Raw genomic sequence first — 13,193 nt, 5'->3', positions numbered from 1 at the left:
AGGGTTTCCCCACAGAGAAGTAAACAGGAGGTACCATGTTAAACCTCTTAGAGAGTACGTACCCTATGATGTTGAAAGATCTGTCATACAGATGTCTGTCAAATGCTTATGCGGGTCGCGCTGTCCAAAGATTTGGGGAACACCTAAATGATGATGGATTTTAATTTTAAATATTGTGTCCTTTGTTTTTATAAATCGAGACACTGTTAATAATTTCTGGAGGGTTTCCCTACAGGAATTCTCAAATTATGTCTGCCTGGGGGTAGTTTGTCGTGAGAAAAATCTCTCATATATAAATGGTCATTTCATTCTCCTAGTGGTGGAACAATTGTATGGCGCCTATACCATTGTGCTTGGTACATATATTTTTTCAATATATCATATTGACTCATTTTGTGCTGCAAGGTAGCACCTTTTGAACTTTGAGGATTTTAAAGATGTGGCAATTATTTGTGCCGCTCGTGCAATAGTGCTACATTTAAACATGTTCCAGTTAGACACATTACATCCATCTTAAGGTATGGGAAACTATTCAGATGGAGCTTACTGTCATCATACATCATAGCAATACAATGCTGAGTAGGTACCAGGACTTACCATCAAATACTGTACTTTACAACTAAAAATATCTAAAGGGCTTTCTATGTTCTCATAGAGTCAACTACCCCTGAGGAAGCCGTTCACCGGCGAAACGCGTTGGGTCTCGACTCACTGGAAATGCTTGAATTATAATTTTACTATGTTTTATGTGAATATTGTCTGACATCGACTATATCATTCATTTTTAAATAAAATTTGTTTACAAATCGCAAAATTTTGAATCCACTATTGAATGTCACAGTAAGGTGGAGGGTTCTATCTAGCGCTCTCTATATCCAATACCTGTACACATTTCTATTTTGGACCTTCACTAACAGGGAGGTCTTATAGAGTAGCTGCTGTAAGTAGCGCAAAACGACGGTCTTTTTTCTACATATATATATATATATGTTAGGATCCGCCTCCAGCGGATCTGTGTTATGCGCAGATTCACATATTCTGTGTGTAGTTTTATGTTTCCCCTGGATTCTGCTCCCTGGGTTTATCCCAGCCTGTGTGTGTGTGTTTACTCGCTGGTGACCTCCAGTGGTCAGCCTGGGCCATTGCAGCTCACTTTCAGTGGTGTGTCATCAGGACTCAGGTGTGTCTTAATTAGGCTTCTAGCCTGCAGTGCTCACCTATAGGCAATGTGTAATCAGCATCACATTGTGCTCACTATAAAAACCCTCTGCTCACACACTCCTGTGCCAGTTATAGTATTCAGTTGCATTGTTCAGTTCGTTGTAGTCCACTCTGTCCAGCTTCAGTCAGCGTTCTGTCAGCCTATGTCAGAGTGTGTTCCTGGTCCTTGTTCCTGTCGGGAGCCTTCCTATTGCTCCACGCCTGCCCTGTCTGGTTTGGTCCAGCTGTGTCTGGGATTCAGCTTGTCTGCCCAAGAGATCTGCAAGTGGTGGTCTGGGACTCCGTCATCTTCTCAGATAAGTCAGGAGTTACCCTGTCCTTCTCCTTACGCAGTTTTGACACACGGTGTCACGGGGCATTATAGTCATTTCTTTATATAACATCTCATTAGCATTGTTGCCATTTCATTATATAACATCTCATTAGCATTGTTGCCATTTCATTGTATATCTTCTCACTTGCATTGTTACCAGTCAGTGTCACCTGCTCAGCCTTATTACTTCTTTGGGCTTCTGGGAGTTCCCCGGTATAGGGATTTAGTTAGCCTTTTCCCCTTGCTCTCTCCTGGCCTCGGCGGATGTGTTGTCATTTCCTAAGACCTGCCTGTAGCGGAGTGGGGCGGACCTAATTCGCCCTTCAGCCGAGACGGGCCCAGGTGAAGCCTAGCACCGCACACGTCCGTCGATTCCAGTCAGAGGCAACGGAGTTAGGGTACCGGGGATACTCCCAGAATCCTTACAATATATATATATATATATATATATATATATATATATATATATACACACACATACACACAGTATTCATATATATATATATATGAATGTTGCAAAAAGCATTACTGTAGGTCTACTAGAAAAAGATCATTGAGATGTTTTATAAAAAAAATATATATATAAGGGATTATCACAAAAGTAGCTGAAAAGGGTGTTGGAATACTAATCCAGAATCAAGAGGATTACTGAAAAGCAGCCTACAAATTACATTTTGAATATGTGTATAATAATGACAGTGGTGCCTTACATGAGATTTGGGGCCAGGTGAGAAGAGATTCAATTTATATTTAATTTTAAAATAACTTACTTAGCCAAGCAAAATATAGAGATGTCAGAGTACAGAAAATATCCAAAAACCTATTGTATGAATGGACACACAAAATAGAGAAAAACTGTACATAATGCCATAATCCTCTGCTATAATTAGGTTTTTGATTGCATCCAATTGCAGACAAAGCAAGTATTTATATGAGCATTACCATACATTTTACAAATACTGATGTATTAAAATACATTGCTGCCCCTCGTACCGATGATGCTCACATATGTACTAATATATGCAATCAACATTGCAATGTGGTGACGGTGGCCCCCCGCGATACCTGTGAGGTGGTGTGCGGTGGGTCTCCATCACCTCCCTGGACTCTCCTCACTATTGCAATTGATTGAATATGTGCTGGAGAACATCATTCTAGACTCCTCAGTCTTTTTAGTCTTAGGCGACAGTAATTCAGCCTCTTTAGCCCTGTAGCCCGTTGTCTGGCCTCTGCCAGACACATATTCAATAGCATCCAAAAATATATGGTCGGCCATATAAACATTGGCATATCATACAAACAGACGTGACTATGGGTAAGAGCTGTAATGCTGTACCACTATTCTATTTCCTGTATTCACGAGAAGCCATGGTAATTACTTTTTGACATCACTTCCACTGCACATGGGAACTGTTTTCATGTCACCGTAATGTGGGTCATCCACGTCTGTACTGGCGCCTGATGTCATATCCGGTGTCCACTCCCCATACTCCGGAGGTGTAATGGAAGGTTCCCCTTTACAGTGTGAGGTGGCACACAGCTGAGAACAATTATATTTATGATAAAGATACAGTAGTTCATTGTAAGCACTCTGTGCAGACATTTCACTTCCCTTTTGTGAGAGGTGCTTATGGCACCGAAACGGCCATCAAGGGACACTATGGCAATGGAGCCTGTACAGTAATGTATCAATGATGTACTATGCCTGATGGTGGGGACTAAGGACGTTCTAATACTCCTATGCCAATATCATGCTTTATTTGACTATTGATGATGTACTGAATATAAAAAGTTATCTTAAATATCACTAAGGAGTCCAGTGCTGGTTTTTCTAATAGGTTGAAACAATCTTTGGATTTGGACTTGGCAAGAACTGGCTTGACAGCATTGGCGTTAAATTTGCACTTCTCAATCTATCTATATATTTATTGTAACAAGGATCAGAAACACAGCGACACAGATAAAGACTTTGATGTTTTTTAGAACAGTAGGTCACAGCTTCTTAAATTAAACCATATGCAGTCGTTATTACAGGCAGTAGCATACAGGCAATCTCAGCATCATAGACTTTTGCAAAGGCTCCTGTGGCCACTACAATAGCCCACACACCCCCAGCCTATTGTTTGGGATGCTAATCCACCATCAAGAGCAAGGTGACTCTGCCCTGGAAACCTTTATGTCAGGAAATTCCAGGAGCTGCTGATTACCAACCTGGGATTCTGCTACTGCTTCCAAAACCTGGTATGGATCCTCCACATTACTTTCATGTGGGGAGCTGCTGTCTCTGCAAACATATATTTATCCCTGGATATATTTGGTTTAACAATAGTCATTATACCATCTATTATACTTAACCCTTTACCATGTGCATCTTTCTATAGCCTGAAACACACTAGACTATTCCCTCCGGGCAGGGGCGAATTTAGGGGTCAGGCCGCCCCTAGGCACAACATTTTTGTCCCCCCCCCCCTCCTATTTAAATGTAATCATGTATGTATATACAATCTTATTTATATATTTCATTAAAATGTAACTGTAGCCCACCTTAATATTTTTTTAAGCACTGCTCACTGTACGGAGGACCCGGAGGGAGGCAATTATTAGTACAGTGTTTTACAGCACAGTGTGTCTCACTCTCCGTCAGATTCTCTCTCACACTGTGACTGACTGAGCGCAGGGAGGATCTGCGCGCCGCTCAGCTCAGCTGCTGGATACACAGCAGCCAATAGACTGTGTGTGTGTAGAGTAGCCAATGGGGGGTGCCGGCAGCAGTGAGTCTGAGACATTTCCGGACGCGCAGGGGGACCGTCGGACCCAGCCACTAAGTGATGATGTAATGTGCATGGCACAGCGGGTGGGCAGTGGCGGGTGACGAGCGGCGCTGCCGCCTACACATAAAAATTCATGTCTGCGGCGGCGGCGCTCGTCACTCGCTGCTGCCCACCCACTGTGCCATGCTGCTATTTAACAGAATGTCAGCCTGCCTGCCACCCTTAATTGGTGCCACCCTGAGGCCGGTGCCTCACGTGCCTAGGCACAAATTCGGCCCTGCCTCCGGGAGCTCCCTGGCATATAATATAGCTAATACACACTGAATGATATTGCTAATGAAATTGTTCAGTGACGCCACCCACCCTCTATTCAAAACAAACATCATTGAAGATATAGTTAAGATTGAACTGCTGGGGTGGATTATCATTAATGTTATTGAGCGTACACACTAAGTGATATTACAAATGCTAACACTCAGAAGGGCAAAAGATTAGCAATATAATTTGTAATATCGCTTGGGCTTATCACAGCCAGGTAGAAATGACAAATGGTTCCTGACTATATGGTCGCATGGCAACAAAATTGGGCAGTACGGATGGTGCAATGGTAACATTACCGCTTCACAGCGATAAAGTAATTGGTTCGATTCCCACCATTTTCCTCCGGGTACTCCGGTTTCCTCCCACAATCCAAAATTATACTGGTAGGTTAATTGGCTGCCAAAAAAATTATCCCTACAATGTCTCTGTGTGCATGTACAGATGGAGCCTGGCTCCCTCTTGCTGGCGAATTGCGAGAACGTCACCGCTGGCGCTCCGCCAGCAGCCCGGCGTCTCACACGCACGCGCGTCTCAGTTTCCGGGCGGCGGGAACCCTGTCTGTCTCCGCTTCAGGGAGACGGACAGGGTTAGGGGGGGGTGCGGGGAGGCAGTGGGGACCCCGGATGACCGGGGGAACCGTGCGAAAGGGGATGCGCGCGCATCTCGTGTGAGCCTTTCCCCTTTCGCAGATACAGATGGCGGGTGGCGGGGGATGGCGGCTGGCGTCGCCATCGCCATACCCTGCAAAGAAGAGACCTGCTCCATCTGTACACATACCTCCCAACAGTCCCGATTTTATCGGGACAGTCCCGATTGTCAGGGCCTGTCCCGATGTCCCACCCGCGGGCGGCAGTGTCCCGCGGTGTGGGGGGGCTGTTGGGAGTCCCCCCTGTCAGCTGCTAAGCAGCGGGGAATAAACGCTGTGCGCATGCGCACAGCGTCTATTCCCGCAGCCAGGGGACTGGGGGCATGGCTAGAGGCTCACAGAGCCTCTGGGTCATGCCCCCATAGCGGCAAAATGGGGGCGTGGCCTCGCGGAAGAGCCGCGAGTATAGGCCACGCCCCCAAATTAGGCCACACCCCCGAAAATTCCACCGTCAGCGTCCCGCATCCTGAACTGAAAAAGTTGGGAGGTATGTGTACATGTGGTAGGGAATATAGATTGTAAGCTCCACCAGGGCAGAGACTGATGTGAATGTGCCAATATTATCTGTAAAGCGCTGCTGAATATGTGTGTGCTATATAAGATACTGTTAATGAATAAAAATGCATGATTGCATCAATACAGTAGATGGTTCATCTCACCCTACTCTCCATTATTGTTTAATGTTTCTAAAAAAACTTTCATCCAAATTTTACATTTATGATAATGACCTTAACAGGGAGGGGGCACTGTAATAAAAATACAGAACCAAGGGTCCAGCAGCTCAGTTTATCAATCACTGCATGTGAGCATCAGGCTCATGCCCTAGTTAAATATCATGTAGCATTCTAACTGTAACTGACATTTCTCTGCTTCAGGGGGGATTAATTTACCTTTTTCAGGATCAAACTGCTGGAGCTTGTGCACTTTTCCCAAGATGTCTGCAGTTATATTTTGTCTTTAACACTGTTTACATTGACTGTGCATTTTCTCCAAGAATAATGTAATCCCTTCTGTACCTGTTTTCCCTCGCTACCAACTTTTGCTCATACAAGAAAACTTGAATCACGGTTTACTATTTTTTTTTGCCAGTTTTTAACAAGTGTTTGTCTACAGCTCCTGCGTTACCAACACAAGTAGACTTATGATTATAGACTTTTATTTTTTTCTTTAAATATTAAGGTTCTATTAAAACCTCAGGAAGAGCACAGATGTTATAATATCCTTCAACTATTTAGTGTTTTGTGCTGTTTGGCCACACATTACTTTCTCTTTGCCTCTTACCCAAGCTAGTTGTATATTTAATATCCAATATGCATATTAATCAACCTCATACCAAGTTGTAATGTCTGGTCGTACATAACATGTTCTGTAGGAGTTTCCAGGTATTTTCACACATGCACAGTAGCAAACAAATAACTAAACTCTTTGAACATCAGCATCGCTTGCACCTCTGAATCAGGCTCAAAATCTGTGTTGTGCTAGTTGCTCAAACCCTTAGAACAGGCATGTCCAAACTATGGACCTCCGGCTGTTGTGAAACTAAAAGTCCCATCATCCATTGCCACAGTTTTGCTGTTAGGGATTGCTAAAACTATGGCAAGGCATGCTGGGATGCGTAGTTTCACAGCAGCTGGAGGGCCACAGTTTGGACATGCCTGCCTTAGAAGTTTTCCTTTGTGATATGAGCCGATCAGGAAAAAGAAGGAAATACATTTTTTTTCTGAGGAATGGCTTGTACAATAAGTTAATAAAGTTGTCACCTGGAAAGTTGGAAGAAGGAATTAAACCAAAGCAATTCCACTATGTATGTCAGACTTGTAGATAAAACCTTTTATATTATTCACCAGGATCTAAGGGTTGTCAATATCATGAAATCAGTTCACTATATTTGACGACCATACTTGATCCTAGGTTTAAGTTGTACACCATGTTTTTCTTTCCAATGGACAAAAATCCGAACAGATGCAAAGAGCTATAGGTGAGCAAACTGTCAGCTCAAGCGATCTCTCCTCTTTCAGTTTCTCTAGCAGCTGTGGCTGCCAGGAACAGATCCAAAGAGACACACTAGTGGTGATTCAGATGAGCCAACACAACCTTTTGACATATGGTAGAGTCTAAAAGATTTGCCTACAATTAGGACACCTATACCATGATACAATCTCATATAGCCCTTTTTAAAGAATGTTTGATGTTTTTTTTAATGATCGCATCCAAATGTCTGACAGTATGTTTCACTACTGGTAGGAAAAAGGTCATTTGGCGACCTTTGCACAAACTGGCTTTGGTTTTCAAAGAAACTTGTGTGGCAGATACAGCATCTCCCCAAATGAAAGTAATGTGGAGTATCCAGACCAGGTTCTGGAAGCAGTAGCAGAATCCCAGGTGTGTAATCAGCAGCACCTGGGATTTTCTGATATAAGGGTTTCCAGGGCAGAGACACCTTGCTCTTGAAGGTGGATAAGCTACCACCTTGAAGGTGTTCTATTGCAGAGGCTATTTTAAACTTTTTTAAAGAGTCTGTTATGCTGAGTTTGCCTGTATGCTACTGCCTGTAATTATGATCACATATGGAATCAACCTGGTATGCTGTGACCTGCTGTGAAAATAAACATCAAAGTCTTCATCTGAGTTCCAGTGTTTGTGATCCTTGTCACACTTTTGTTAGCAATCAGCGTATACTGTAAGGTTATTTTCTAAAAATGTGGAAAAGGTGTTTATCATCAAAATGTATTATACATTCAATGAGGTAGACCTTCATTAGCAATTATGACAAAAAAATACAGAGGCACCTGTAATATTGGATGGTAGTGGGAACAAATTAATATTGGAGAAGATGATGTTAACACTGATGAGGAATCAGATGATGACTGCGTGGACATATTGCCTCTGTAGAGACTGTTTTTGTACATAGAGAGCATTGCCAGCAATGTTTACTACTCATTAGTAGCTTGTTTTGTGGGGGCTTAAATAAACCAATCACTTCAGCCACAAGTGGCATTTCCTGTCGCTGAAATTGATTGGTTCGTTAATCTGTGCATGCCCTGCCTATGCCACTTCCTAGATGTGCCATGTTGGAAATTGAAGTACCACATGTTTGTACTGCCCACTGGTGTTGCTTAGTTTATGTAGCCCATTTAGACCTAAACTGTCTAAAAACATTATTGTGCGCTGCAAAGTGGTCATAATTGACAGGACATTACTGGAAATTAATTTTACGGTTAAAAAAACCATAGGAGCAAACACTGACCCAAATTATTTGAATCTAGCTATTTTTATGATTTATATAAAACAAAACAATACAGATCCAAAACTAAAACTATATCCAAAGGCAAGACACCGGGTAGAAAGGATCCAAAACCAAAACAGGGGGGTCAGCACAAACCTCTGTAATCTGACCACTACTTTTATATATACAAAAACGTACTTTTCTATCATAGTATATTTAGTATATTATATGGTATACTTGATATTTTGTATACAGTATGCAAATAATTATTTGCTTTTCAATGCATTTTATACTGCTTTCTGCACTGTGTACTGGGTATATTTGTTTCTTATGTAATATGCACATTATAATATCTTTTGTTATTTGTTCAACATTCCATCAGATCCACATATGTACGACTGAATATAAATGCTGTTTTTTTATCTTGACAGGAATCATAAGCCGCGAGTGTGCAGAAAAGCTACTGATGAACATGCCTGAAGGATCCTTCCTTGTGCGTGTCAGTGAGAAAATCTGGGGCTATGCCCTGTCTTACCGACATCAAACTGGCTTCAAACATTTCCTAGTAGATGCATCAGGAGATTACTACAGTTTTCTGGGTGTTGACCCAAACAGACATTCAACTCTTACTGATCTGATTGATTTTCACAAGGTAATTCTGTGGATATCATTAGAAATTGTCTGAATCAACAAAATTACATATTGAGAAATGTCTATTGAAACAAGCAAGCACTTGACCTTCTGAGTTTATTGCTATATACTGCACTGAGAGCCTAATTAATAATTGTAGGCAAAGCAGGCACCCTGAGTCTACTATCGCTGAGGTGGGATATATTTCGACACACAGCGCGACAGCAGGCAGAGCGCATACAATTAGACCAGAACAATCAATTACACATTATTTATAAACAGATTTGTGGCAATTGCCGCTCTCAGGAGTGATTCTGAGTCACTCAGGGTATTTGTAGGCAAACCTGAGGATTTGACTACAAATATGATGTTTGGTGGTCTACACATGGGTAAGAACCGTTCAGCAGAGACACAGAACAGGTATTGCAATATCGTTCATACCCTCTGATTGACATGCTGTGGCATTTGGAGGGCATCTAGGGCTACTGTTCTATTGAAGTCATGATGGATTCATAGTCTGTGTTTTAAAGGTGTGATGGGTCATGGTCAGACATTGTGGTCTTGGTGACTAATTCAGTGGTGAAATACAGTCGCAACGGTGATTCAAGGCTGTTCCCCTTGGATGCAGCACTCCTGTTTTTGCTAATGAAAACGGATACTCGCTAATAAAAAAAATCTCCCGGATTCCCATAGAGCTCAATGTTATGGAAATACAAAATCACATCCCATTACATGTAGCCCTGAATGTCCAATAGCTGTCAACTACAGACTCCAGCTCTTTGACTGTTCCCCAAAATGCAATATGGTTAGTCTACAACATAGTATGCATTATGGCTGACTTCAACACAGGGGCGTAACTACTACTCTGTGGGCCCCATAGCAAAATCTTGAAAGGGGCCCTCTGCCCCATTGTCAGTACAGTGCCCATTAAGGAGGAAAATTACGAGAATGGGAGGGATTAGAGAACATGCGTGGGGGGTAGATGACAAGAGTGGGGGGTGGAATAGAGGAGGAGAGTGGGGGGATAGAGGACGAGAGTTGGGGGGAATAGAGAATGAGAGTGGGGGAGTAGAGGACGAGAGTGGGGGGGGTAGAGGTGTGTGTGTGTGTGTATATATATATATGTATATAAAACTATTGGGACTTGAAATGGGTGTGGTATAGCACACCGACAGTCGGAATTCTGACAGTCATTAGTCTGTCGTTGGAATCCCGACTGCCGGGACTCAGACAGCAGTGCACAACTAAGCCCCTTGCAGGCTCGCCACGCTGTGAGAACAGTGGCTCGCTATGCTCGCCACCTATTCTGTTCTCCCTCTATGGGAGTCATGGACCCCCACAAGGGAGAATAGCCGTTGCCTGTCGGTTCCCAACTGTTTTGGTTTTAACAGTCGGGATTCCGACATCGGTGTAATGACTGTTGGAATCCTGACTGTCGGTCAGTCATCCGGCACCCCTTGAAACAGATCATTAATAAAAATGCCCCATTGTTATACAGTATAATACTCCTTGTGCTTGAGAAAACGTCATTTGTCCCAATAATATGATATTGTCACTTACAGTACTGTATTTTTCTGTTTTACCAGGAGGAAGTTATTACAAGTACTGGAGGAGAGCTGCTGGTAGAAGCCTGCGGACAAGCGCAGTCCCCACCTGACTATAGCATACTGTTTGAATGAGATAACTGATCACTCCGATATTGTGCACTACAGAATATGAATGATTGTTATCTTAACTCCATTAATGATTGAGCAAAAAAATAACATTTCTACTTGAGAGTGTCAATGACTTCAGATTTGAAGATGTAGTTGCATAGTTTATTTTTTATGGTTTTAATATGTCCTTTTTATTCACTGTAGGGGTTTGAGGAACACTTGAGTTATCATATTCAAACGATCTACATTAAAACATATTTCCGTATTTAGCTTGTCCCGTTTTATTTTAGTTAGCTGCTGTTGTGTGTATCCATTATTCAACATGATTTTTTTGACATGAAATGATCATAGGAATTTGTAAATCTGTAATATAGATGTCAATAAGAACTATCTAAAGTGAAATACATTCCATTCATATTAATACATTCCTTATTCAGAGATGTATGGAAACAGAGAGCGTAAGAGCTGAGCTTCTGAGACTAATATGACGTCAATCATACGGTAAAACTTATAAATTTTAAAGAACCCTTAGTTTTCAAAGCAATCCTTGGTGACTGTTTTAACTTTGATTTATTTTTCACAGTTTTATGTAATTCTTTAATTACAGCAAGCAACATTATAGCAAATAATTTGATGATCTGCTTAACAGGATCTTTTTTTTATTGCAGCTAACCCAAAAAAATGTGTCTTCATACATTATTGCTGTCCTGCTACAGTCCTGTCCAAATATTTCTCAGCAAGCCAGGTATCATGCAGCTAGACTTATGCTGAGCATCTTCTTATGTGGTTATATGACACAAGTATATCTGTGTGTGATCTAGTTGCAAATAAAATGTATATTCATACAAAAAGATGCTACACCACTTGTAGTGGCATAAGTACATCCCAGTTGCCCATAGGCAAGATACATTTTTTGTTTTCAATTAAGTGATTGAAACTTGCAGAGAAGAGAGGTGCCCCCTTGGGAGCAGCAGCCCTGCGGCAGATTACTCCATTGCCTCCCATAGTTCCATACCTCCCAACTTTCTGTTTAGACGGTTTGGGACAGATGCGTGGCGAAGCCGCATGCTCAATCGGAAAAGGGCGTGGCCTATGGAAAAGGGGCGTGATCTCACGAGATGTTGCGACCTAAGGCCGCTCCCCCATTTTCCACCGATCTGCGCAGCTGAATAGACGCTGTGCGCATGCGCACAGCATCTATTCTCTTCAGGCTGGGGGAGCTCCCAACTGCCCCCCCACCACCATGGGACAATGGCGGCCTCGGGCGGGATGCGGGATGCAGGAACGTCCACAAATACCTTGGACATTCCTGCGTTAAGCGGGAGAGTTGGGAGGTATGTAGTTCTGCCTCTGACCACTTGGCAGCACTCACCTGCACCAGATGTTTCCTGCATTGATGCTATGTGTATGAGGATACATCTGTAGAATATGAGTAGACAGGGCCAGACTCACATCTGTAGCATATGAGGACACAGGGCTGGACTCACATCTGTAGCATATGAGGACACTGGGCTGGACTCACATCTGTAGCGTATGAGAACACAGGGCAGGACTATCTATCTGACACAAGGCAAATTCTGGAATGTCCAGTGGCATGCTGGACCAGTCTGGCCAGCCAAAGAGTCAGGCTGACCATGCAGCACAGCCATTCAGCTCTCTGTACATCCACCCTCCAGCTTTATCAAAGGTATAGTTCATCCCTTCCATGTCAGGTTTTTATACCTACCTAATAAGGTAAATCAATGTCACATGGTGCAAATTAGGTAATCCAATCACCAGAATAAACAATAATAACAATTCGGGGCTAAGAGAGAAGGCAGATTTATTATTAAACAATCTAAGTTAGAGAGGTAGAAATTCATTTTGACTTACAGTATCTCCTACTACTAAACAAAATGCTTGAAGGGAAACGTTTACTTCCACATTGCCATCTCACTCTTCTTAACCCTTTGAAGTTCACCGTCTAGTAAGGCTCAACAGCCCTAGCCTTAGTAGCAGATCCAATGGTGAGCCACTTTAAAATAAGAACATAAACATCGTTCAACATTCAATGTAGACCATTTTTGAATTAAAAAAGTGACAATTAATTTAAACATTTAAACCAGACTGAATTGCAAAAAAAAAAGGAGTGCAAAAGTTAAGGTGTCTATACACTTTGCGACTTCTCCCCTTGGAGAAGTCACATACAATCCACCTCCAGCCTCCTGGAACCCTCCTGCTTGTCAGGATCACATGCAATACATCTTAGGTGGCCCTTCTGCATACAATCCGCACACTCCCTGTCACAGGGATAGGGGCCCGACGTGGAAGACATACTTGCAGCATGTATGATCTCCAGGTCCAATCCGCACGGGGCCGCACATCGAAATGGATATCAGACACACAGGTTTTTGGCCCCATATTGCAAAAT

At 42.6% G+C, this 13,193-nt stretch overlaps 1 protein-coding gene across 1 annotated transcript in view; it reads left to right on the top strand.

Moving 5' to 3' along the window:
* Positions 1 to 10,994, top strand: part of SH2D4B (SH2 domain containing 4B) — a 249,160-nt gene extending 238,166 nt beyond the window's left edge. Inside the window, exons 7-8 of the mRNA XM_083146312.1 lie at positions 8,930 to 9,150; positions 10,715 to 10,994. Coding sequence (XP_083002438.1) covers positions 8,930 to 9,150; positions 10,715 to 10,807 — 314 coding nt within the window. The 3' untranslated portion in view covers positions 10,808 to 10,994. The remainder of the gene's footprint in view (positions 1 to 8,929; positions 9,151 to 10,714) is intronic.
* The last annotated feature ends 2,199 nt before the right edge of the window (positions 10,995 to 13,193 follow it).

This window comes from Crinia signifera, chromosome 6, assembly GCF_055691185.1.
Source record: "Crinia signifera chromosome 6, ASM5569118v1, whole genome shotgun sequence".
In the NCBI taxonomy this organism is placed as follows: Eukaryota; Metazoa; Chordata; class Amphibia; order Anura; family Myobatrachidae; genus Crinia; species Crinia signifera.
Note: the sequence above shows the minus strand (reverse complement) of the source record. Positions and strands in the feature narration are given on the sequence as shown.